At 42.8% G+C, this 25,735-nt stretch overlaps 1 protein-coding gene across 3 annotated transcripts in view; it reads right to left on the bottom strand.

The window, feature by feature from the left end:
- The window catches only part of fras1 (Fraser extracellular matrix complex subunit 1), a 451,829-nt gene that overhangs the window by 122,920 nt on the left and 303,174 nt on the right, over positions 1–25,735 (bottom strand). For 2 of the 3 annotated variants that reach the window (XM_057831795.1, XM_057831798.1), the window contains 7 exons: positions 22,361–22,522; positions 15,342–15,488; positions 11,846–11,992; positions 11,480–11,620; positions 5,595–5,777; positions 5,385–5,525; positions 696–987 (listed from right to left, as the gene is read on the bottom strand). In XM_057831795.1, coding sequence (XP_057687778.1) covers positions 696–987; positions 5,385–5,525; positions 5,595–5,777; positions 11,480–11,620; positions 11,846–11,992; positions 15,342–15,488; positions 22,361–22,522 — 1,213 coding nt within the window. The remainder of the gene's footprint in view (positions 1–695; positions 988–5,384; positions 5,526–5,594; positions 5,778–11,479; positions 11,621–11,845; positions 11,993–15,341; positions 15,489–22,360; positions 22,523–25,735) is intronic. The other variant, XM_057831797.1, reaches the window with a different exon arrangement.

Below are 25,735 nucleotides of genomic sequence, written 5' to 3'. Positions count from 1 at the left end.
CAGCACCCTACTTCTCGCGCCACTGGCTCAGCTTCCCCAAAAATGTCCAAAAATAAGTGATTAAATGCATATTGTTGTGTGTACGTCATTGACTAAATATGTGCTATAAAGCACTCAACTTTTGTTCAGAATAACAAGACGAGTCATTGGCTGAAGGCTGGGTTTATCCCACCCATTGGGCGCTGGGCGTCTCTGGGGGTATATGGGCAGTGGGCGTAGCTCGGCTGGCCCGGACGCTAACTTCTCTGCATGATGACTGGATTATCTGTTTTAGGCTGAATCCCTTTTTTGATTGACAGCGAAATGAGTGAATCAGGGATTTTGTATTAACATTCGCGTTTTTTGAATTTTTGTATTTTCTATATTTTGTATCTTTATACCAATTTTTATTCTGCTGAACCAGGGATTTTCTTTTACTTCTAGCGACACTTTGTTAAAAATGACTAGCGAAAAATGAGCTTCTCTTTCTGGTGTTTTTTTAAGAGTAAATGCTTGTGTTTGGAGAATTGACTTCTGGCACTGTAGTTTCTTTCCCTACTGAGCAGTGGGTGCCACTGAGTCCCTCAACCGTCACAAAACAGTCACAGGCGGACACACTTTGAGCTTCCCATCATTGAAAGACAAGCATCTGCCACTGCTAATGAGGCTACTCAAGCTATTATTTTACCTTCCAAAACAAGTTGAAACCACCTCACCTAGCTTTGTCCTTGTAGTGTTGAAAGTGAACTCGACCACTTTCCAACTGAGGCCATGTGAAGGAGTCTTGGTCACTCAATTCTCGTGCCCCGGCTTCTTCCTCATCCTCCTGAGCCCCTCGGAAGACGATCAGACGGCCGTTCGTGGGTCGCCGAACAAGCCGGATGATCAAACCTTCAAGCGGGGTGTCAGAGTCTTTCACTTGCAGCAAAGTTGGGGTCAGTGGGACCGAACCGCCAAGAGGAACCTGCAGGGAACCATTGATGTGGACTGTAGGCGGGCTGCTGTTTGCTGGAAGAGGAACCAAAAAAAAAAAAAAAAATAGGCATTTAAGATTTATTTCATTACACTTGCTCTTTGTCTTTTCAGGTCGGTCTAGCCACGATAGACCAGGGGTGTCCAAACTTTTGTCTGTAAGGGTCGCTTTCAAAATATGCAAAGGCCGACTTGAAATCCTTCTACTTTCACTTGTTAAACAAAGGACCCTGCATCGGGTAAAAAGACCGGGTTTAAAAAAAATTGTATCATTTTTTTTAAGTATTAACTCATTGGCAGCCATTGACACCGATAGACGTCCAATCCATTTTGACGGGGACTTCTGGGTTATACCTGTCAAAAGCAGTAAATCAGTGAGCAAAAAAACACAATCCAAAATCACAACCCAGATAGCTCACTTTTCATATTTAATTTTTTTATCATATAAATTTATATATATATATCTTTTTTTAATACCGAAACCGTGCACTTCTACAGTTTCCTACCTAGATTTCAACATGTCACGTTTTGACCCTTGAGCTAATGAAGAGGCACTATGTGATTGACCTGCCCCATCTAGAGATCTAAAATATTGAAGGCTGAATTTAAAGTGCCTATGACAGCAAAAAGTATGTTTATTTCATATTTCACACGGTACTTTATGCTCCTGAATGAAATGGACTGCATGGATGTGTGTGGAAGCGATCGATATATTTATTCAATTTTTTGAACCCAGCGCCATGAAAATGAGTGACTTCGAGCTCTAGTCTCGGGTTGAGGACGAATTAACTGGGTCAGCATCTAACAAGAAAGCATTGCTTTATAGCATGCATATGGACTGCGGATTCAGCTGATTTTGCGGATTAATTTGTTTATTTTTTGCAGCATGCAAGCCAAATGTGCTGCAGGCTTTTGTTGCTGCACCAGGGTGAGGCGTGTGAGCCTTTTTGGGGTTCATAAAGTTGGTTCATAAAGTTCCTGTTTAACCTGAGATTGGCCAAATCAAGTCCAACAACTGTGGGACCATTGGACTTATGAGGAAGTGAGTAAACATCGTGTTTTGTATTATCTCAAATACTGGGATCATGGCAAACATTTTAATACTGAGGTGGCTTGCATTTTGCCAAACCAAAGCGCGTCACTTAAAAAAAAACACAAAAAAAAAAACTTTCTGACTTTTTATGATAGATACGTGCAGAATTTATTTATTTTTTGCTTGCTCGTCAGTGCCCCGCTGTGCCCCAGTATTGCATTATGTCTAGTGACGCCCCTAATTTCGAACATGTCGTCATATGTCGAGACAAATGATGAGTCAAATGTCGGATGTTGAAAGGATCGTATGTGTTATTTGTCTTGCTTTCTGAACATTAAAACTACGGTGGTGCAGAAATGCCCCCCCCCCCCAATTGTTAATATAGTATAATAAATCATAATTGTTAATATAATAAAGAAATGTTGACGTAAATAAATTAAAACTTTTATATAATAAATACAAATTGAAATTAATAAACTATTTTCAAATAAATAAATATAAACCAATACATAGTGAAATACTAACATTGTAATACCACATTTATTATTTACATTAGTGCTTATTTATTAAATAATTTTATTTAAGCACTCCAAATTCTCCATACTAACATGTGAATATGAGCCAACAGCTGAGCCCACAACATGAATAACGAACGCTTTAAGTTAAATTCTAAAATTGTTTACTGCCATTCCTGTCTAAAGGATGACTACACCATTCTCATTTTTCATTCTCATCTCATCAACAAAAGTAATTTGCCTTAATGTATAAGTTTTAGAAATCCCTCAATCATAACATTTGATTTATTCTATTTAGTGACAACTGCAGGGAATTCATCTTGTGGCACCTTCAGCTCTGTGTGGTTCTAATATTTATTATATACAGAGATTTTTTTCTTAATTTATTGTTTGGTGGGTGGTGACTAAATATTCCCGGCACATTCCCAGTCGTTAACATTTTACGAGCAAAGTGAAGTGTAATTTGTTTTTCTTGCTGACAGTGACGATGCTTTATTATTCGACACTACACTCACTTAAACACATAGTGCATACCTTGGCTAATCTATGTGCATACGTGAACTAACCCGTCAGTCAACATTTTTATTTAATTTTTAAGCGGATTGTTAAGGTCGCCTGGGTAATTTATGACTGCACTTTGATTAAATTTGCATATGCTGCATAATGCGTATTTCTAATGATTTCCCATAGGTGGAAATTATTGTAAAATACCAATAAAATCTGGATACAATAGAACAGATATGACATAAAACAATAGTCGTATACATACAACAATAGTAATAATAGTAAGTTTAATACGTTTAGTCTTCCATGTTTTCAATATGCTACTTTTAAGGCTAAGAGAAGCCATGGGGGATCTTCGTTTGTGGGATGATTTATGACATGTTACGCAATGTAATTCTGCTGGAGAAATGTACAATCTTTCACTGTCTGCTCAGGAAATGGTGAAAAATTGTCAGCCCGCGGCCTTTAAATAACATAACAGCTTAAGACCACAGGAGTATTTCCTCTTCCTCCTCTTCATATTCAGAGGAGAAGTGTTGATGGAAATATTCTCATTTAACATGACATTACAAGACTGAGACGTAGCCAATGTGCTTCTTTGTATTACAAAGACAAACTGGAAAATCTAGTCCCTGGGGTTGGTTTTACTTTGTAACATGAATGTTAGTGTACATGTCTATCATATCCCAAGAATCTGGAAAAATACAGCGGTAAGAAAAAGTATCTGAACCTTTTTGAATTTCTAACATTTCTGCAAAAAAATCACCATCAAATGTAATCTGATCTTTGTCAAAATCTCACAGATGAAAAAACAGTGTCTGCTTTAACTAAAACCACCTAAAAAAATTATAGGTTGTCAGATTTTAATGAGGATAGTATGCAAACAATGACAGAAGAGGGAAAAATAAGTGAACCATCATATTTAATATTTTGTGCCCCCCCTCCCTTTGGCAGCAATAACTTAAACCAGAAGCTTCCTGTAGATGCAGATCAGTCTGGCACAACGATCAGGACTAATCTTGGCCCATTTTTCTCTACAAAACTACAGTTCAGTAGTAGTTATTTAGGATTCTGGGGATGTCTGGCATGAATCGCTGTCTTTAGGTCATGCCACAGCATCTCAATGGGGTTCAAGTCTGGACTTTGACTTGGCCACTTCAGAACGTGTATTTTGTTCTTCTAAAACCATTCTGAAGTTTATTTACTTCTGTGTTTTGAATCATTGCCTTGTTGCAGCATCTATCCTCTTTTTAGCTTCAACTGTCTGACAGACGGCCTCAGGTTTTCCTGCAAAACATCGTGAAAAACGTTTTTGAAATCATTATTCCATTAATGATTGCAAGTTGTCAAGGTCCTGAGGCTGCAAATCAGCCCCAAATCATGATGCTCCTTCCACCATGCTTCACGGTGGGGATGAGGTATTGATGTTGGTGAGCTGTTCCATTTTTTCTCTACACATGACATTGTGTGTTACTCACAAACAATTCAACTTTGGTTTCATCAGTCCACAAAATATTTTGCCACAACTTCTGTGGAGTGTCCAAGTGCCTTTTTGCGAACATTAAACGAGCAACAATGTTTTTTTTTTACATAGCAATGGCTTCCTCCGTGGAGTCCTCCCATGACCACCATTCTTGGCCATAGTTTTACATATACAGTGGTTGATGCGTGCACAGAGACATTGGACTGTGCCAGTGATTTCTAAGTCTTTAGCAGACACTCTAGGGTTCGTTTTTTTTACCTTTCTGAGTATTCTGCACTGAACTTTTGGCGTCATCTTTGGTGGAAGGCAACTCTTTGGGATTGAAGCAACAGTGCCAAACTCTCTCAATTTGTAGACAACTTCCCTGACTGTTGATTGATGAACATCTCGACTTTTAGAGATGGTTTTGTATCATTTCCCAGCTTTATACAAATCAACAAACCTTGATCGCAGGTCTTCAAACAGCTCTTTTGACCAAGGCATGATGCACATCAGACAATGCTTCTCATCAATACAATTCTTACCCAGTGTGTGTTTTACAGTGGGCAGGGCAGCTTTAAACCACTCATCAGTGATTGGGCACACCCCTGACTTCAAATGTGTGGAAAAAATGGTTTCAATTGCTCTTTAAGTCTCCTTAGGCAGAGGGCTCACTTCTTTTCTCCCCTTCTGTCATTGTTTGCATGCTATCCATATTAAAATATGAAAACCTATGAATGTTTGGGTGGTTTTAGTTAGAGCAGACACTGTTGTTACATCTGTGTGATTTTGACAAGACCACCTTTCATGGTGATTTTATGCAGAAATGTGAGAAATTCCAAAAGGTTTATATACTTTTTCATACCACTGTATAGAGAGATGTGCCATTCTGGTTTAAAGAAGAGAGAGAAAAAGTTACCATGGCAGGTTCTACTTTTTTGCTGCGCATAGTAACCATGTCCACAGTCGGGGGTGCAGTATCCCTCCATTAGGTAACTCTGTTGTTCACAAGCTCGGCAACGTCCGACTCCATCACACAGTGCGCAGTCGGTAGAGCACTCTGGAAAGTAAAATAGCCAATCATTTCAGAAATATGCTTTGTCTGTAATCTGAGAAAGAAAGGTCTTACGCTGGCAGGAGTGTGTAGCGGTGTTTAGGAAATAGTTCCTTCCGCAATGAAGCACACATTGACCACGCAGGGTGACATAAGGAGGCTGGCATCGCAAGCACTGCTCGGGACCGCTGCATTCCATGCATGTTGCGTCGCAGTCTGTAAACGTGGCAATGTCGCTTAACAATCCGATTTGAACCACTAAAAATAGAGAGATCATCTACTTTGAAATTGAAAGCAATAACTGAAATCATTAAATATGTACTGGTAGTCCCTGGGTTACGAACGACTTCCATTCCTAGGCTGGCGACACGACCTGAGTTTACATGTAAGTTGGAATTAACCCTTTAAGTGCCCTTAAATACCCTCTAAATCTCAAAATACCTATCCAAAAACATGTATTATGCGTCATTGTACTGTACTCACCAAGACGGAGCTAAGTCGTAGCCAGTGTTGTTAATCTTACTTTGAAAAAGTAATTCGTTACAGATACAAATTACAAAAAGTAATTGAGTTGGTAACTCCATTACCTCATTGTAAGAGTAATTAGTTACTCAGTAAAGTAACTGACATTACTTTTCATGTTCTACACATTATTACATTATAAATTCTACAACACCTACCAAAAAGTATGGAACCACCAGTCTCGGAAGAGCACTCACTCAGACATTATATTATGTAGAACAAATTCAGATAAAAAGCTTAAAAAAAAATTAATTAGTTAAAAAGTGCAACTCCTTGTCGTTCAGAAACACTAAAAGAAATGAATTAAAAAAATTGCGGTGGTCAGTAAATGTTACTGTTATAGAGCAAGTGCGGGGAAATAAATACAGTATAGAATCACTCCATTCTGAGGAAAAATATATGGAATCACGAGAAACAAACAAAGAAATAACAATCAAAACACATCTCTAGTATTTAGTTGCACCACCTCTGGCTTTTATGACAGCTTGCAGTCTCTGACGCATGGACTTGATGAGTGACCAACATAAATTCTTCATCAGTTTGGTGCCAACTCTCTTTGATTGCAGTTGCCAGATCATCCTTGCAGGTCGGAGCCTTGCTGTGGACCATTTTTTTCACCGCAGGTTTTAAATAGGGTTGAGCTATTTGCAGGCCATGACATTGACTGGTTGAGTCTTTCTCCAAGGAATGCTTTAACAGTTATAGCTCTGTGGCATGATGCATTGTCATCTTGGAAAACGACAAACATATTTTCAATTGAAGGGATAAGAAAGCTGTCTAAAATTTCACTGTTAACTTGTGCATTCATTGAAGATTTAACCACAACCATCTCCCCAGTGCCTTTGCCTGACATGCAGCTCCATATCATCAAGGACTGAGGGAATTTGGATGTTTTCTTCAGGCAGTCATCTTTGTAAATCTCACTGGAACAGCACCAAACAAAAGTTCCAGCATCATCACCTTGTCCAATGCTGATTCTTGACTCATCACTGAAAAATAACCTTCATCCAGTCATTCGCAGTCCATGAATGCCTCGCCTTAGCTCATTGCAGTCTTGTTCTTTTCTGTTTAAGTGTCAATGATGGTTTCCTTTTAGCTTTTCCTGTATGAAATCCTTTAGGCAATTTTGCACAGTCCTGTCACATACCTTGACTCCAGCTCCCTCCAATTTCTTCTTCATTTGTCTTTTGTACATCTTCTGTTTTCAAGACATATGATCTTTAGTTGTTTGTCATGATGTTTGGACTACACTTAACTTTAACAACCTTGCAATGCTGTTTGTACTTTGTCCAGATTTTTGATACAGCTGACTGTGAACAGCCCACATTTTTGGCAACCATATGTGTAGCGTTACCTTCTTCAAGAAGTTTGATAATCCTCTCCTTGGTCTCAAGAGACATCTCTGTTGTTGTAGTCATGATTCTTGTTAATCCACTTGGGCCAGCAGCCCTCCACGGTGTGATAACTGCACTTTTTTAACTGCTGACAAACGAGCAGCTCTAATCTGAGGCAGGGGCCCAATTAAGGAAAGGAAAATGACTTGGTGTGTCTGTATTTTCTAAAAAAAAAAAAAAAAAAAAAAAAACGTACAATTTCCCCCCAAAACGTACGTCACACTTTATATATATATATTTTTAATTTCATTTATACAACAGTGTAACAGTATGAAGACTTTAACTTTCAAATGTTGTGAGACAAAACCCACATTGAATTGAACCCACACTGAACAGTGATCTCCGTACCAAAGTACGTACTGAACTGTGACTTGTGAATATGGTCACACCCCTAATATATCTCGATATATTTTTCAATATGCAGGTGAGGCTCTTTGCTGTAGATGTTTTGATTAAAAAACATCACACAAGGTTCATGGATTCGTCATTCAGGAAAGTGACTACTTTTGGTAATAATTAAAAAAAAAAAAAAAAATTACATGTGGTTCCCGGGTTACGAACGAATTCCTAGGCTGGCGATTTAACCTGAATTTCCACGTAAATTGGAATTAACCCTTCAAGTACCGCTAAACACCCACTAGATTTCAAAATAACTGTCCAAAAACATGTGTTATACATAAGGGAGTTCCAAAAAATCGATTATTAAATGCATCGCGAATCGACACGTGACGATTCCATTATGATTCATAAAGGTTCAAAAACGATGATTTTTCCAAATAACTTTTATGACAGCCGCTCGTAGCGGAACGAAATTCAAGACACGTCTGCCGCCCGGACACCTTTAACGGATGCACGCACAACGTTATGATGGATGCTGCAGGTTACTGAGCGAGAAATTTATTTCTTTTCAAAAGACTGGAAAGTAAATTTGTTGATGAGACAGGCATGGACCTGGCGGTCGCGCTTCTGCACGCGAGTTATTTTTTTAGAGCGACAGGGGAAGAGAGATAGTTCGTTGCTCCTTTTCTTTCAGATGTCCAGCTGTAGTTTCAAGTCATGTCAACTGAAAAATGTTCTGAGTGTGTTGCTAAGACCCTTGTACATCTATATGAGGTGAGTACACGAACCCTCTTGTACTGTTTAGCCTTTATTGTTGTTGTTTTTGAGATGTTAGCAGTTAGCGCCAAGCGCTAAGCTAATTTGCTAACGTGTAAAACCATGATTTAGTACAGCGATAACAGTACAAACATGCAAAATAGTACAGAAATCTGTGAAAACAAAGTATATTGGTTAAAAGAAGTCTTATTTCTAATGACACTTTGTTTCCAGAAAATGTGGAATTCATTCCACCTGTGTCAATTTTATTGTATGATTGAGAGAAATAAGTACTGCCTTTAAAATGACTAATGTTTTTGCACCTTCTTGTAAAAAATAAATAAATAAAAAAGCAACTTAAGCGCAGCTTTTTGTTGTATGAGCATGTTTCCATCGTTCCTGTTGAATCACTAGGATATTTTAAATAAATAATGGACATAAATTTGTTTGGCTACTTTATTAATTAGGAATGTACATGCATCGATAATCGTGATAACCGTAATCATCGTCAATACAGTGATCATCGTTCAATAATCGAATCATAACACCCTCAATCGTAATCGAATTGAATCGTAGGGGGCCCAAGATAGCACACCCAAAATAGATAAAGTAAAAAATAAGATACTGTGAGGTATATTGAATGGCTATATGGGCTTAATAAATAAATAAATAAATTAACATTTTGGGTGCTGTGGAAAGAGTAGGGAGGCAAGAGAAGGGGGTAGGGATGGGAATTGATAGGATTTTTACGATTCCGATTCCATTATCGATATTGCTTAACGATTCAATTCTTTATCGATTCTCTTATCGATTCTTATTTGGGGAAAAAGAAGAACAAACGTTTTGATTGGCATCGAGTTTAATCAAAAGTCACAACCTTACAAACTCACAACGAGGTCAAAAGAGGCCCAAAGCCTCAATATTAACTGTGGCAATAAGTGGCAAATGCACAAGAATGTGTAACATTTTACTGAAACATTTTTCTAATAGAAATAAAAAATATGAAAATGAATGAATGAATGAATATTGGCATGTAGGCCGTTGTTCTGCCGTTGGCAATATATGTTAAAGCAGGGGTCCCCAAACTTTTTCGTGTGAGGGCCACATAACTTTTAACTGATGAGGGGCCGGGGTCAGTTTGAACAGAACACAGAAAAAGTGTGACGATTGCAAGAGTGCCGAAATGTAAAAAATTATTGCTTTTCAGAAAGCCGCAATCAAATAACCCTTTCTGGATTCTTTACAGAACAAAAGTAAATAAAATAAAAATAATATAATAATAATAATAATAATAATAATAATAACACTATTAATCAAATAGATAATAACCAAATAACCCTCTCTGAGTTCTTCAAAGAAAAAGGCCAGAAAATAAATAACACTATTAAGGAAAAAAAAAAAAATCAAAATGCTCTCTGGTATTGTTCAGGGGCCGGACCAAATGTGGGGGCGGGCCGTAGTTTGGGGACCCCTGTTAAAGTGTATTATTTACCAGTATATTGAAATGCATTCGTTTTTATGGCACTTTCACGCTCAAGTGGGGGCGCCCTTGCGCTTCCTCACGCGAAGAAGAACGTGTTCACGTGAAGAAGAGCACGCTTACACGCGAAGAAATGCCGCATCCAAGCGAGTGCGCGAGTTAGTGAGAGAGGGGAAACACTGCTACGAGCCTACGTTCTTTTTTAATGTTTGTAAAATATCTACAGAGGCAACACCTGTATGTATCGTCTTTTGTGCTGTTGTTGTGTGCTTCCACTCGCGATCGGACACTTAAATCCAGTTGTGTAGTAGTTTGAACGATGTGCTAATGCTAGCGAACGCATGCTAACCGTTTAGCTGTATTAGCAGCTAATCATCGCTGATTTACGTTGATGCAAACCTGTTTGTTATTGGGGATGAAATTGATTTGTTTCATTTCTATTTTTAGTTTCACTCTTCAAGTGATGGTTGAATAAAGTCAGCAAATTATACCAACATCTTCTGTATCCTCATTTGGGAGTTTAGCTAGCTATATAGCCAGGACTAAGCCTTAGCGTCTCTGTGAGGACAGTGCAGTCTTATTCCCTCCCGATGCAGTTATCTCCACCTTCCCTCCCGATGCAGTTATCTCCACCTTGCAAGACTGCAAGTCGTTTTGTTGTAATTTTTCCTCGTGAAGTAAAGACACACTTTCGAGCGTTTGAACCTACGTGCTGTCATTGTTATGTTTACGGCTGCAATGCTCGTGCTAAACCATCGTAACCTTTCATTTTCACCCTCTTTCCTGGTGAAATGTAGCCAAACTTTGGAGCGGGTGATGCGCCTGGACAACAAGACACGTCACAACGCAATATGCGCCTTTAGGAATCGTTAAAGGGATCGTTCAGGCTTTTTCATTGTGATGTCGAGGCCTCGAAACACAAGGAACCGGTTCTGAATTGGAATCGGATTTCGATTCCCATCCCTAGAGGGGGGATATCATGGCCGCTCCGGTCACCAGCATTGCTTCTATTAATGCGAGCCCGCTGTCCGAACTCAAAAACGACTGGAGAAAGTATGGCGGACGAGACTCCGTCGTCGTAAAGACGAAATCACCTAAGTCGGGTATGTCATAACCCGGGGGCTACCAGTATATTGTAGTGTCTACAAGGACACCGCAGACTTGGTCATGATATTGCACACTCAGCTGGAAAACAGTACATTATTTTCAAATAACTGTACCCACTTGGACTTAACTGTTTGTAAAAAAAGAGTGTTTGAATGTGAAATGCTAATGCTCGCACCACATGGTGCTCGGGCCCTAATTAAACTAATTAACATTAGGATTAAGTCTACAGATTTTGCTCTCACCATGTTTTTTTTTTTGCAATGAAAAAAAGGAGGAAAATGTGTAATTCCCCCTGCACTGCTAGGCAGAGAGGAAGCACCGATGATGGATGCAAGATGCAGTGTGTGCTCTCATGAACTGACCAAGACATCTGTCTCCATCGCGGTAGGATCCCGGCGGGCACTCATGGGCGCACACGCCGTCCCGCAGCACGTATCCATCCATACACTGCAGGCAGTCGGTGCGTAGCGGGCCTCGGCAAGCGTTACAGCTCCAGTCGCACTCTGAAAGTTTGGATTGGTAATGGAAAAAGATGGACAGACGTTACCATCAACATCTTTCACCAATTCAATTTTTTTGCTAATTTAAACATGTATCAAATTAAAACATTTGGAGTATATTGTACATATGCATTTTTATTTGTAGTGTATTTTGTATATGGTCAATTTATGTAATAGAGCTTTTTCATTAGAATGTTGCTGCAGGAGTTGGGCACTGCTTGTTGTTACCTGTGCAGGTGCGCGTGGTGGTGTTGAGGTAGTACTGCTGGGCGCAACTTTCATACTGGCACTCGCCGAACAAAAGCACCTTGGCGGGGTCGTGGCACGAAGTGCAGGCATCCGCTCCGTTGCACGTTAGGCACTGCGGTGCGCACGCTGTGTACGACAACACTGACTAGATGCTTACATTTTAAGAACATTGTAATCTCAGAATAAGGAATAACAAGAGGAATGTATTTTTAAGAGGGAAAACACGCAGTGATCTTACAACATGTTTGTTTTATGTAATTTAGTTTTTTTTTAGTGATGATATTATGAAAATTAGAATAAAAAAATAATTTTAAATCTGTTCTTAAGAAAAAATCTTTTACGAGAATTGAGTTGTACTGATTGAGATTTTTTTTTTCTAAAAATTATATATCAAAAATAAATTAAGGTCATTTTATGAGAATATGGCTATTATTCTCTGGAGAGATCCCCCCCCCCCCCCCACCCCCCAAAAAAATGTTTTCCCAAAGAATAATGTTACAAAATATGAGGATAAAGCCTTATTTAAAGTACTAGAACTTTGCTGTAGTTTTATGTTTTAAGTCATAGTTTATATTCATTTAATTTCCCTAATAGGCATTATTTTTATCTAAATTAATAGGTATTTAAATATATATGGCGTAAAACACAGACAAGGCTGAAAAAGCAGTTTCTCCTCTTGCACATCTCTTTTAAATAAACCGCTGTATTTTAAGCCAAAAGAACGGTTGTGTTTGATAGAACAATATGTCTATATGCTGCCATAGCAGTTTCATGGCCAATTAAGCCCTCAAACTATTTTTAATTTGTCTGTTTAACCTGGAGACCCCGTTTACAGACACCGCGCAACCGCTTTTATTTCAACCTAGCCATAAAAAGAAGGTAAGTAATTATATGTGTTATTTGAAATGTCAATCATTTCATTAAAAAAAAAAGTTTCAAAATGGTAATTATTTGAAAAAGAAAATCTCAACCAAACCTTGATATCTGCGATTTCTGCATCGCGTCCCTGTTATATTACCATGTTTGACTCATACAATCCCCAAAAAGTCCAGCGGTGGCCATTCACAGCTGTGTCTTGACACTTGGTGATACATGCTACACGAGTTTTTGCATCTAAATAAGGTAAGTACACGATGATATCTTGTCCAAATCATGATGTTGTAGTGGATGATGTTGTGAGTCTGTGTAGCTCGTTGAGTAGACGTGTTGCTGTGTTCGGCCGCTCGTGACTTTGTTAACTCAGCCGGAATGCGCACGGCTTAAGAGTTCCCCCCAGGGACACAACATATCCCATACAAGTTCCCTAGGTGAATTCTGTTAAGAGGTACGGGTCACTACAGTGTCTTTAATTATGCTCTCTCATACTCTCACCTAAAGTTAGGGTTTAGGGGTTTTAAAAAAAATATATATATATTTTTTTAATTCCTTACTGTTTTTGTTCCCTCTGAAAATTGAGATTTTAAGCTTCCCAATTATGTATCACACATGCATATAGGACAATTTCGAAATTTGGCCAAATTGGGGGTCTCGGAACGGAACCTGAGGTCACCTGAGTGTTTTCCGCCATAGGGTTAGCCATATACAGTGCCTTGCAAAAGTATTCGGCCCCCTTGAATCTTGCAACCTTTCGCCACATTTCAGGCTTCAGACATAAAGATATGAAATTTAATTTTTTTGTCAAGAATCAACAACAAGTGGGACACAATCGTGAAGTGGAACAACATTTATTGGATAATTTAAACTTTTTTAACAAATAAAAAACTGAAAAGTGGGGCGTGCAATATTATTCGGCCCATTTACTTTCAGTGCAGCAAACTCACTCCAGAAGTTCAGTGAGGATCTCTGAATGATCCAATGTTGTCCTAAATGACCGATGATGATAAATAGAATCCACCTGTGTGTAATCAAGTCTCCGTATAAATGCACCTGCTCTGTGATAGTCTCAGGGTTCTGTTTAAAGTGCAGAGAGCATTATGAAAACCAAGGAACACACCAGGCAGGTCCGAGATACTGTTGAGGAGAAGTTTAAAGCCGGATTTGGATACAAAAAGATTTCCCAAGCTTTAAACATCTCAAGGAGCACTGTGCAAGCCATCATATTGAAATGGAAGGAGCATCAGACCACTGCAAATCTACCAAGACCCGGCCGTCCTTCCAAACTTTCTTCTCAAACAAGGAGAAAACTGATCAGAGATGCAGCCAAGAGGCCCATGATCACTCTGGATGAACTGCAGAGATCTACAGCTGAGGTGGGAGAGTCTGTCCATAGGACAACAATCAGTCGTACACTGCACAAATCTGGCCTTTATGGAAGAATGGCAAGAAGAAAGCCATTTCTCAAAGATATCCATAAAAAGTCTTGTTTAAAGTTTGCCACAAGCCACCTGGGAGACACACCAAACATGTGGAAGAAGGTGCTCTGGTCAGATGAAACCAAAATTGAACTTTTTGGCCACAATGCAAAACGATATGTGTGGCGTAAAAGCAACACAGCTCATCACCCTGAACACACCATCCCCACTGTCAAACATGGTGGTGGCAGCATCATGGTTTGGGCCTGCTTTTCTTCAGCAGGGACAGGGAAGATGGTTAAAATTGACGGGGAGATGGATGCAGCCAAATACAGGAACATTCTGGAAGAAAATCTGTTGGTATCTGCACAAGACCTGAGACTGGGACAGAGATTTATCTTCCAACAGGACAATGATCCAAAACATAAAGCCAAATCTACAGTGGAATGGTTCAAAAATAAACGTATCCAGGTGTTAGAATGGCCAAGTCAAAGTCCAGACCTGAATCCAATCGAGAATCTGTGGAAAGAGCTGAAGACTGCTGTTCACAAACACTCTCCATCCAACCTCACTGAGCTCGAGCTGTTTTGTAAGGAAGAATGGGCAAGAATGTCAGTCTCTCGATGTGCAAAACTGATAGAAACATACCCCAAGCGACTTGCAGCTGTAATTGGAGCAAAAGGTGGCGCTACAAAGTATTAACGCAAGGGGGCCGAATAATATTGCACGCCCCACTTTTCAGTATTTTATTTGTTAAAAAAGTTTAAATTATCCAATAAATTTTGTTCCACTTCACGATTGTGTCCCACTTGTTGTTGATTCTTGACAAAAAATTAAAATTTTATATCTTTATGTTTGAAACCTGAAATGTGGCGAAAGGTTGCAAGGTTCATGGGGGCCGAATACTTTTGCAAGGCACTGTATATGAGATTTTTTTTTTTTTAAGCAGCAACAGTAATAACATTTTTCATATTCTTAAAAAAACTTGTTCCTTTATATAGCACAGGAGTTGTTGAGACTATGATGTCTGAAAATGAATATATTCAATGAACAAAAAAAAAAAAAGAAAGTGGCCATAAAGGTCTTTTGTATTTCCCCACATGGGACAAATAACAGTTATCTTCTCATAGTTGTTTCAGTGGCAGAGACAAGACAGCAGGAGAGTAATGGGAGTGAAGACTCACCCTCGCAGACCCTCTGACCGTTGTCATAGTAACCCAGTGGACACTGAGGGGCGCAGACCCCAGAGGGGAGTAGAACGCTGGGGGAGTGACAGGAAGTGCAGGCAAGAGGTCCCGCCCCACTGCACGCATTACATGATGGGTGACATCCTGGCATCATAAAAAAAAAAAAATCAGTCTTACAACAAGAAAAGATTTCTTGAGAAATAATTGGCATCTTCTGAGAAAAAAAAGTCTTTTTTTTTTTTTTTGCTTACCATTAAGGAATACTTTTCCCGAGAATACATCATGATCTAAAAAAACTTCAAGCATAAAGTGTTGTGCTTATCTAACAATCACTATTCATGACCAATAAAGTTTTAGTATTTTTGATGGAGCTATTTTGTCATGATTGTTTGTATTCTCAGTTCATTTTCCTGTATTCAGCACCTGATTGAGCCAGCTGGGCGGGGTAACGTGACACACCTGTGCTGCATTAGGAAGGCTCAATATTTAAGGAAGCCTGTCACCATCTGCAAGTGTCGGATTATTGCTTGCTACTTGCCTTGCTTACCGCCTGTGTGTTCATCGTCAGCCTTCGAGTTTCCCGACGTTCTACGGTTGTATTTTGGTTTGGTCATCTTTACGTTAGTGCTCTTTTGGGCTTTGTAGTTAGATTCTTGTACTCTGTTATATTCATGCATTCTAGCGTGCTCTCTTGGTTGTTCTTGTTAAACTCGCGTTTGTTAGCGTGCTGTCTTAGTTGTTCTTGTTAAACTCGCGTTTGTTAGCGTGCTCTCTTAGTTGTTCTTGTTAAACTCGCGTTTGTTAGCGTGCTCCCTTTGTTGTACATGTTAAACTCGCGTTTGTTAGCGTGCTCCCTTTGTTGTACTTATTAAATACAAACATTTACTCTACTGATCTCCTGGTCTGTGTTTTGGATCCACATTAACGGCTTGCCGTTCATAACAGAATAATCCGACCACATGGATCCCACAGACTTGGAGGGGTTTTGCTATGCTCTGGCTGGTCACGGCCGCATGATCAGTCAACATGAGCAATCGCTACGCGAATTAGTGGAGATGATCAGTTCTTTAACTACAAGGATCGAAGACATGACATCCCCTGTACAAGCTGGTGGTACCGTTAATGTGGTCGCGGTGTCAGAACAATCCAACCCGCCGGCATCTTTTCGGGAGCCTATGTTGCCACACCCTCATCGTTACGAAGGCGAACCTGGCGCATGCCGACAATTTTTACACCAGTGCTCCCTCATCTTTGATCAGCAGCCATACACGTTTGCTAATGACAGATCCCGTGTAGCATACGTAATGAGTCTACTCACCGGTAAAGCTGCTACATGGGCCATGGCGGTAAGCAACACAAGGTCAGCGATTCGTGATTCATTTGAAACTTTCGAGACGGAATTCGTGAGAGTTTTTGATCATCCGGTTAGGGGCAAGGAGGCAGCCAGCCGCCTGCTGGATTTTTTTCAGGGTGATCTGACCGCGGCTGACTATTCCATTCAGTTCCGCATTTTGGCGGCGGAGTGTGGTTTTGGTGACGCAGCGCTGTGTGGAATTTTTCGACGCGGGCTGTCTTCTGAGATCAAGGATGAGCTGGCTTCCCGGGACACGCCTTCGAGTCTGGAGGAGCTGATTTCCTTGTCAGTCTCTCTGGATGGTCGGCTGAAAGAACGCGAGAGGGAACGGGCCGTGGAGCGGCAGGGATGTCCGTGGCCGTCGCCGAGAAGCTGCCCGACTGCCATCGGTGCAGACGGCTTCGTTGGGTCGCCGGTCGTCCGGGCGCCGTCACGGAGTCCAGGCTCGATGAGGGAGGAGTCCATGCGAATCGGCGGTGGGCGTCTCTCTGCGGCGGAGCGACGGAGACGGATGAGAGCAGGTGTGTGTCTGTACTGTGGCTTGCCGGGACACCGTCTCACCGCTTGTGACGCGATCCCCTCGCGCCGACCTGGTTCTGCTCTTCCTGTGGTTCCCCTTCCCCGAGGGGGTACGGAGTTCGTGCATGACAATGTTCCATCAAGTGAGTCGCCTCGCGAGGAGTTAAAAGAACGAATAACCCCCCGGGGTATTACGAGACTGCAGTTACAGGGGGAAATGTCGCATGGTGGGGTAAATATTGGGATTACTGCTCTGATTGATTCAGGGGCGGACGATTGTTTTATGGACCGGAGTGTTGTCGAAGCACTTAAATGTCCATTAATAAAGCTCGCTAGGCCCAAAAGGGTTTTAGATCTCGATGGGCGACCCCTGGCGGACGTGACATTTATTACGCCGCCACTTAAAACTAAGCTGTCAGGGAATCATTTTGAGGTCCGCAGTTTTCTGGTTATGCCATGTAAATCGGCCCCAGTTGTGCTGGGGCTTTCCTGGTTAAAGGTGCATAACCCTAATATTGACTGGAACAAAACACAAATAGTAACATGGAGTACGTTTTGTTATGCGCACTGCTTACGTTCTGCATGTTTACTTCCCACTCAAGCGCAGACGGCCACCGAGCCGGTTAATTTGGTGAACGTTCCTGTTGAATATCATGACCTCCAACAAGTTTTTAGCGAAGAGCGTGCTAAAACTCTACCACCACACCGTCCTTACGACTGTGCAATTGAATTGTTGCCTAACGCCCCGCTACCCAGCTCTAGACTGTACAAAGTCTCTAAACTGGAGCAGGAGGCAATGAGGGAATACATCTCCTCTTCCTTGGCTGCTGGCCTCATTCGTCCTTCATCTTCCCCTTTGGGGGCGGGGTTTTTCTTTGTCGGCAAAAAAGATGGGGGTCTTAGGCCGTGCATCGACTACCAGGGCCTCAACGAGATTACTATTAAAAATAAATACCCGCTGCCGTTGTTGGATTCGGCTTTCGCTCCATTAAAATCAGCCACCATATTCACAAAATTAGATTTGCGCAGTGCTTACCACTTGGTCAGGATTCGTGAGGGTGATGAGTGGAAAACCGCCTTTAAAACCCAGCTTGGGCATTTTGAGTACCTTGTCATGCCTTTCGGTCTCACAAACGCACCTGCCGTATTCCAGTCTCTCATAAATGATGTATTGCGTGACATGTTAAACATTTTTTGTTTTGTATATTTGGATGACATTTTAATTTTCTCAAGAAACGAGCAGGAACATCGCCAACATGTCCGCATGGTTCTACAAAGACTTCTCGAGAACAGATTATTTGTCAAGGCCGAGAAGTGCGAGTTTCACCGTGGGTCGATACAGTTCCTGGGTTTTATTGTGGAAAAAGGAAAGCTCAGGCCTGATCCTGCTAAGATCCAGGCGGTGGCAGAGTGGCCGACTCCCACGTCACGTAAGCATTTACAAAGGTTTCTCGGGTTCGCCAACTTTTACAGACGTTTTATTCGCAATTACAGTATGAGAGCCGAGCCACTCACTAGATTGACTTCTAACAAACGGCCCTTTACATGGTCTCCGACGGCAGAGGCTGCATTTTTAGGCTTAAAACGGGCATTTACAATTTCGCCTGTCCTAGTCCACGCTGATTCTGCTCTTCCTTTTGTGGTCGAGGTTGACGCATCGAGTTCCGGAGTGGGGGCCATCCTGTCCCAGAGGTCTACGGTCGACCAGAGACTGCACCCGTGCGCATACTACTCCCGCCGCCTCAGTCCGGCGGAAGCGAATTATGATGTCGGCAACCGGGAGCTGCTCGCTATCGTGCAGGCATTGCAAGAATGGAGGCACTGGTTGGAGGGAACTGAAGAGCCGTTCCAGATTCTCACTGACCACAAAAACTTGGAGTACCTTCGAGCTGCCAAGCGCCTCAACTCCCGCCAGGCCCGTTGGGCGTTGTTCCTGACCCGCTTTAATTTTGTGATCACTTACCGTCCAGGGTCGAAGAACGGGAAGCCCGACGCCCTGTCGAGACTCTATGAACCATTGGAGGAGGGACCTTCGGAGGAGCCGGTGGTACCAGACAACCTGATTGTTGGTGCACTGCGGTGGGAGGTCGAACGTCTTGTGGAGGAGGCTTTGCGGGGTGTAAGGGTGCCGGGAGGCTGCCCCGCTGGCAAGTTGTTTGTCCCAGATGCACAGCGCGCAGGAGTGCTAAAGTGGGGCCACGCTTCAAAGTTTGCCTGCCACCCGGGCGTGTCCCGCACGTTTTTTCTAGTTTCACAGAGGTTTTGGTGGCCGGGCATACGCAAGGACGTCACGGACTATGTCTCTGCTTGCAACGTCTGCGCTCGAGGCAAGGCAGTTCATCGTCCACCTGCGGGATTGCTGCACCCACTGCCTGTTCCGTCTCGCCCCTGGTCCCATGTTGCGCTGGACTTCATCACTGGTCTCCCACGATCCAGGGGCCATTCTGTCATCTTGACTGTGGTGGATCGGTTCTCCAAGATGGCGCACTTTGTCGCGCTCCCCAAATTGCCCTCAGCTCTAGAGACTGCTGACCTGTTAGTGACTCATGTATTTCGGACTCACGGCATTCCAAGTGACCTTGTGTCAGATAGAGGGCCACAATTCATCTCACGTGTTTGGGGGGCATTCTGCAAGGCCTTGGGGGCCACATCCAGCCGGTCTTCTGGTTACCACCCGCAGTCAAATGGGCAGACGGAACGCGTCAATCAAGAACTGGAGGCGGCCCTTCGCTGTGTGTGCCAACTGCATCCGGCCTCCTGGTCATCACACCTACCTTGGGTGGAGTATGCCCACAACACCCTGGTTTGCTCGACAACTGGGAGGTCACCATTCATGACCGCATACGGGTTCCAGCCTCCGTTGTTCCCGTCGCAGGAAGCCGAGGTGGTTGTGCCGTCTGTCCAGGTCCACTTGCGGAGGGCCCATAAAGTCTGGAGGGACGCAAGGGCAGCACTGGTCCGCACAGCAGCCCGCAACCGTCGGATTGCTGACCGCCGCCGAAGGCCTGCTCCGGTCTATCATCCGGGCCAGATGGTCTGGCTATCAGCGCGGGATTTACACCTTGCTGGAACTTCTAGGAAGCTGAGCCCTAGATACGTCGGTCCGTTCGCTGTGGACGCTGTGGTGAATCCGGTCTCTGTCAGACTGAAACTTCCATGCTCCATGAAGATCCACCCTGTTTTCCATGTCTCCCTGCTGAAACCGGTCTCCACCTGTCCCTTGAACCCTCCGCCAGTGCCTCCTCCTGCTCCTCGTGTTGTCGACGGTGGGCCGGTGTATACGGTGCGTACAATTCTTGATTCTAGGAGGCGGGGTAGAGGGGTGCAGTACCTGGTCGATTGGGAAGGTTATGGCCCAGAGGAACGCCAATGGGTCCCCCGCTCCTGGATCCTCGATCCGTCGCTGCTGCGGGATTTCCACTCCCTTCACCCCACGAAACCAGGTGGTCCGCCAGGGGGCGTCTGTTGAGGGGGGGGTTCTGTCATGATTGTTTGTATTCTCAGTTCATTTTCCTGTATTCAGCACCTGATTGAGCCAGCTGGGCGGGGTAACGTGACACACCTGTGCTGCATTAGGAAGGCTCAATATTTAAGGAAGCCTGTCACCATCTGCAAGTGTCGGATTATTGCTTGCTACTTGCCTTGCTTACCGCCTGTGTGTTCATCGTCAGCCTTCGAGTTTCCCGACGTTCTACGGTTGTATTTTGGTTTGGTCATCTTTACGTTAGTGCTCTTTTGGGCTTTGTAGTTAGATTCTTGTACTCTGTTATATTCATGCATTCTAGCGTGCTCTCTTGGTTGTTCTTGTTAAACTCGCGTTTGTTAGCGTGCTCTCTTAGTTGTTCTTGTTAAACTCGCGTTTGTTAGCGTGCTCTCTTAGTTGTTCTTGTTAAACTCGCGTTTGTTAGCGTGCTCTCTTTGTTGTACGTGTTAAACTCGCGTTTGTTAGCGTGCTCCCTTTGTTGTACTTATTAAATACAAACATTTACTCTACTGATCTCCTGGTCTGTGTTTTGGATCCACATTAACGGCTTGCCGTTCATAACATATTTTTGATGGAGCTTTGTAAGGCAAAGCCCTTCATGTAAAATTCCTCAACTTTATTGATGGTAGCTTTGCATGTTGCATGGACATAATACAAATGCAACCATCTATGCCATCCCTTTTTTTTTTTGTTTCTTCGGCGTGCCACAGAACCCAAACTGTTTGGCCTTTTGAACCGCATGGTTCAAATATCGAAATGACCAGAATTCTCGCGCGACGCAGCGAAATTTTCTGTTTGCCTGTAAATGCGGGTTCTTTGAAAAGGAAAAAAATAAATAAAAAAATCAAAATGTATTTTGTCCAAATATTTTTGACCAAATCACATATTTTACACATAAAAAAATTCCAGGACGTTAAGGGGACATAAAAAGGTGTTTACAAAATTTGCCAAAAACTTTACCATCCTAATTTCTAATAGGATGCCATTGACAGCCATGTATGTCCAAATTTCCCATTCATTTCAAATACAAAGCATATGTTCTTGTGATTTTTGACCGAAAACTTACCAGAACAGCCCATTGACATTCAACTGGTACCCATGTAAGTCGATGCCATTGACCAATGCAACAGGATGTGTCCCCGAAATATCCCCAAATCAACAGGTAGTAACCAGATGTCAACCGGACGAGTCCACGAAATGTCCCCAAATCAACAGAAAGTGACCTGATATCAACAGGGTGTGTCCCCGAAATCTCCCCAAATCAACAGGGAATGACCCTGAAATGCCCCCAAATCAACAGGAAGTGACTCCAAAATGCCCCAAAATCAAATGGGCAGGTCATGGATCTGTACCTACCACAGCAAAGCTCTCATTGCAATTTCCCCCATATAATCCTTCTATAATGATGGATTTTATTTCCCTAAAAAGAGTCTTATTAAGGGAAAAAAAGATCTGAATAACAATAAAGTAGTACATTTTCAAGATAAATAAATTTCATGAGAGTATAATCTCTTTTTTCCAAGAGACTTTTGTTTTGGGATCTGATGATTATAGAGCAAACGATCAATGAAACTTCAATGATAAGTCAAAAACGCTTTGGATTGTTAGCTTCGGGCTACGTTTAAGCAGTATTGAAAACAAGAATGTGTTATTGCTCACGTATGCAGGCTCCATGCCAAGTGTAGTGGTCTCCAGGACAGTGGGGTACGCAGTGGTCGCCTAGCAACAAGGCACCTCTGCTGGGTCCTTTGCACCACAGGCAAATGCTCCCGATGCCCGTCTGGAGGTCCGCCACACAACGCTGGCAGTCGGGGCTACACTCTGATGAAAAGAAAGTCACATTGACTGAATAAACAAAAAAGTAGTAGTGGAACAAAAGTAATTCTATCAAAATACGTGTGATTGCATTCAATTTTTTCCCTCTTCAAATTTAAACTTAAAAGCCTTATTTAAAAATTGTTGATAATTTGGAACCCTGACAAACACTTATACCAGCTGAAAGTCTCCATTTTAAACCATTATCACGTTCTGAAACTAATTTAAAACCTAACCCAAGTTTCAAATTCCAATTTGAAACCATAAGTTTAATTTGCAACACAAAGCTTTGCTTCCAAAGCCTTTTTGCAACTTTTAGTTTAATCAGTGTTTTTTTAGTCAAGGCTGTAGGTTTGGTCTAAACTTTAGTAGGGACGATATAAAAGCATAGCCTGCATGTACACTTTTTGCTGGGGACGGGGCATTAATGAGATCAAACAGACTGAGTGAACGGGGGTCGGGTCTACATTTCTCATGAATATGAACCTAATTAATTGATAGGCTAAATGAACAATGAAAAATAAATCTTTATTGACTTAATGAACTTTTTGGTTCAGGTGATACACCGTTTGATTCAAACCTTTCTTTTCAAAAACTGCTAAAGAAACATTTTGAAAATTACCAGAATAAATGTCTGGATTTTATTAGGAAATTTAAATTGTAATATTTAATCTGACCTTTTAGCCAGATTGCCGGAATCACACCAGCCGACCCGGGTTGGCGATACCCCGACAACGGGTACAAAAGGCCAAACTCAGCGCATTCACCTTAGTCTTAACCCCTTGTACTGACTCCATTTTGAAAGCTGGAAAAGGGCTTCGAAACACAAGTTGACAATTCATTCAGGTTGACAGTGATCAAACGGCAAGGCAAAACAACAACAGACCCAGGCGAGGAGGCAGACTAGTTCCAAGGTCGCCATATCACAAGTCAACAAAAGATTCTTGTGAAAAAATGACAAAGATTAGTTAGACATTTAGTCTTTTGAAGGCTCTCGCGGGGCAGGCTGTGGGCAGGAAGAAAGGTGTGTTTGGGTCTTCTTCTGTTGCAGATTTGGGCTCAGGGTTAATGAGGCAACTGAAGTGGAAGGTTCGGCGCGCCTCACCGTCTGAGAGGCACTCTTTGTTATCGGGTGTCGTGGTAGTAAAGGACGTCCCGCCATTAGTTCTGGACTGTCCTGAAGAGCGGATTGCGGGATTTGGTGTTGCAGACGTGGTCTTGTAGATGTCATGTCTATCACCTGGGGCGTTGGGTACGTTGGGCTTCCGTGGTCAGAAGGCGTTATGTATCTCTTATGCCCTTTGTCAAATATGTTCTGCTTGTTTTCCTTAAACTAAGATATAAATGCTATTTATTTTATATTGAGTACGTTAAAGCAGTGTTTTTCAAACGGTGTGCCGCGGCACACTTGTGTGCCGTGAGGAATCGTCAGGTGTGCCGTGAGAAATTATCCAATATCACATTTTATCTCGTCGGGTGGAGTTGCAGTAGAAAGAAAGTTCTCGGTCGTGTGCAGATGAGCAGGGTATTTCTGTTGTCTCTTTAAAGAACTGCTCGGATTTTTAGCCATCAGCCACCTTGCTGTCCGTGACAGTGTGGACCACAGCACGTCTACTGTACGTCATTTGATTAGACTCGTCAAGTGTCGATATACACGAAAATGTCCTTTCCATTTTATCCATATGTGACGACCGTCAATCCTCCTGGTGTTTTATTCCAATACACTGTCGAGGACAGCAAGGTGGCTGATAGTTAAAAATCCAAGCAGTTCTTGAACGCGACACGAGCACCTATGTCATCTCCAAGCGAAACACCCATCTCCTCTAAGCAAGTCGATGGACTATTTTGTTTGCCTTCGTGAAAACACAGAGAAATAGGCAACTTTTTTGAGAAAAACTACAAAGGTAAATAAGGAAGCTGTCACGTTCTGCTCCTGGTCAGAGTTTGTGTTGTTGCAGAGCCGACTGTGGGGGCGTTCCCGACGTCACACCTGCAGCTCATCAACAACAGTATAAAGACGCAGGCGATCCACTGGAAGGACGCCGAGATATTGATTCTTGCTGGTCGCCATTTGACATCCTTGCATTTCGAGTAACTTGCTACTTTGGTAATTTCGCACCCTCCGTGGGTTTTAGTCGCCAGTCGCTTTAGTTTTGTATGCCTCTACCTTGTGCAGGTATGTGAGTGTATTTTAGTTGTTTTATTGGCTCTGTCTAGCACCTTGGTTTACCCTCGCGTTTGTGTATTGATCCCCGTCGACCTCCTGTCACGGACCCGTTTTGTTATTTCCCCTTTTTGCCGCGAATGCGTGTTTTTGTTTTGTATTTAATAAACCCATGTACGCTTCCTTCAGTCGTTTGTTGTCTGTTGTGAGGTCCAACCTTGTTTCCGCGTTCGCGGACCCTAACAGAATATCTCGGCCACAAGAATGGACCCCGTAGACAGCGAGTCCCAAGCCCCGGCGTCCTCAGACTCGAGGCAGCTTGTAGACCCGCACGATCGCGTTCTCCATGAGATCAGGTCAGCGATAAACGCTCTTACCGTTAACCTGCGCTTTCTCGAGGCACGTGTAGACCAGGTTTGCGCTCACCGCCCCGTCTCACCGGCGGTTACGGCATCCGTCCACGTTCCCCTCGCCTCTCCGCCGGCTCCGGCTTCCTCTCCGTTGCATGAGCCTAACATTCCGCACCCACCACGCTATGGGGGGGAACCCGGCTTGTGTGGGCAGTTTTTGCATCTGTGTTCGTTAGTTTTTGACCAACAGCCCCTCACGTATTCCTCCGATAGGTCCAGGGTTGCGTTCGTCATGAGCCTCCTCACCGGTAAAGCGGCCGCATGGTCGATGGCGATCAGCAATCATTACCCAGTGATACACGACTCATTTCCGGAATTTCTCGAGGAAATGAGGAGAGTTTTTGATCACCCTATTCGGGGTAAGGAGGCAGGTAGTCGCTTGCTCGACTTGACTCAGGGCAAACAGTCTGTAGCGGACTACTCCGTCTCCTTCCGCATTTTGGCAGCGGAGAGCGGCTTTGATGACGCGGCATTACGCTGTATATTTCGGAGGGGGCTACGCCCATTAGTAAAAGACGAACTAGCCGCCCGTGACGAAGCACGTGATTTGGAGGATCTTATAGGTCTGGCGGTGCGTTTGGACAATCGGCTTCTCGAACGGGAGCGTGAGAGAGGCGTGGAATGGCGTGACCGGTCGACGAGGGC

Source organism: Corythoichthys intestinalis, chromosome 3, assembly GCF_030265065.1.
Source record: "Corythoichthys intestinalis isolate RoL2023-P3 chromosome 3, ASM3026506v1, whole genome shotgun sequence".
Classification (NCBI taxonomy): domain Eukaryota; kingdom Metazoa; phylum Chordata; class Actinopteri; order Syngnathiformes; family Syngnathidae; genus Corythoichthys; species Corythoichthys intestinalis.
This window is presented reverse-complemented; position numbering and strand designations above follow the sequence as displayed.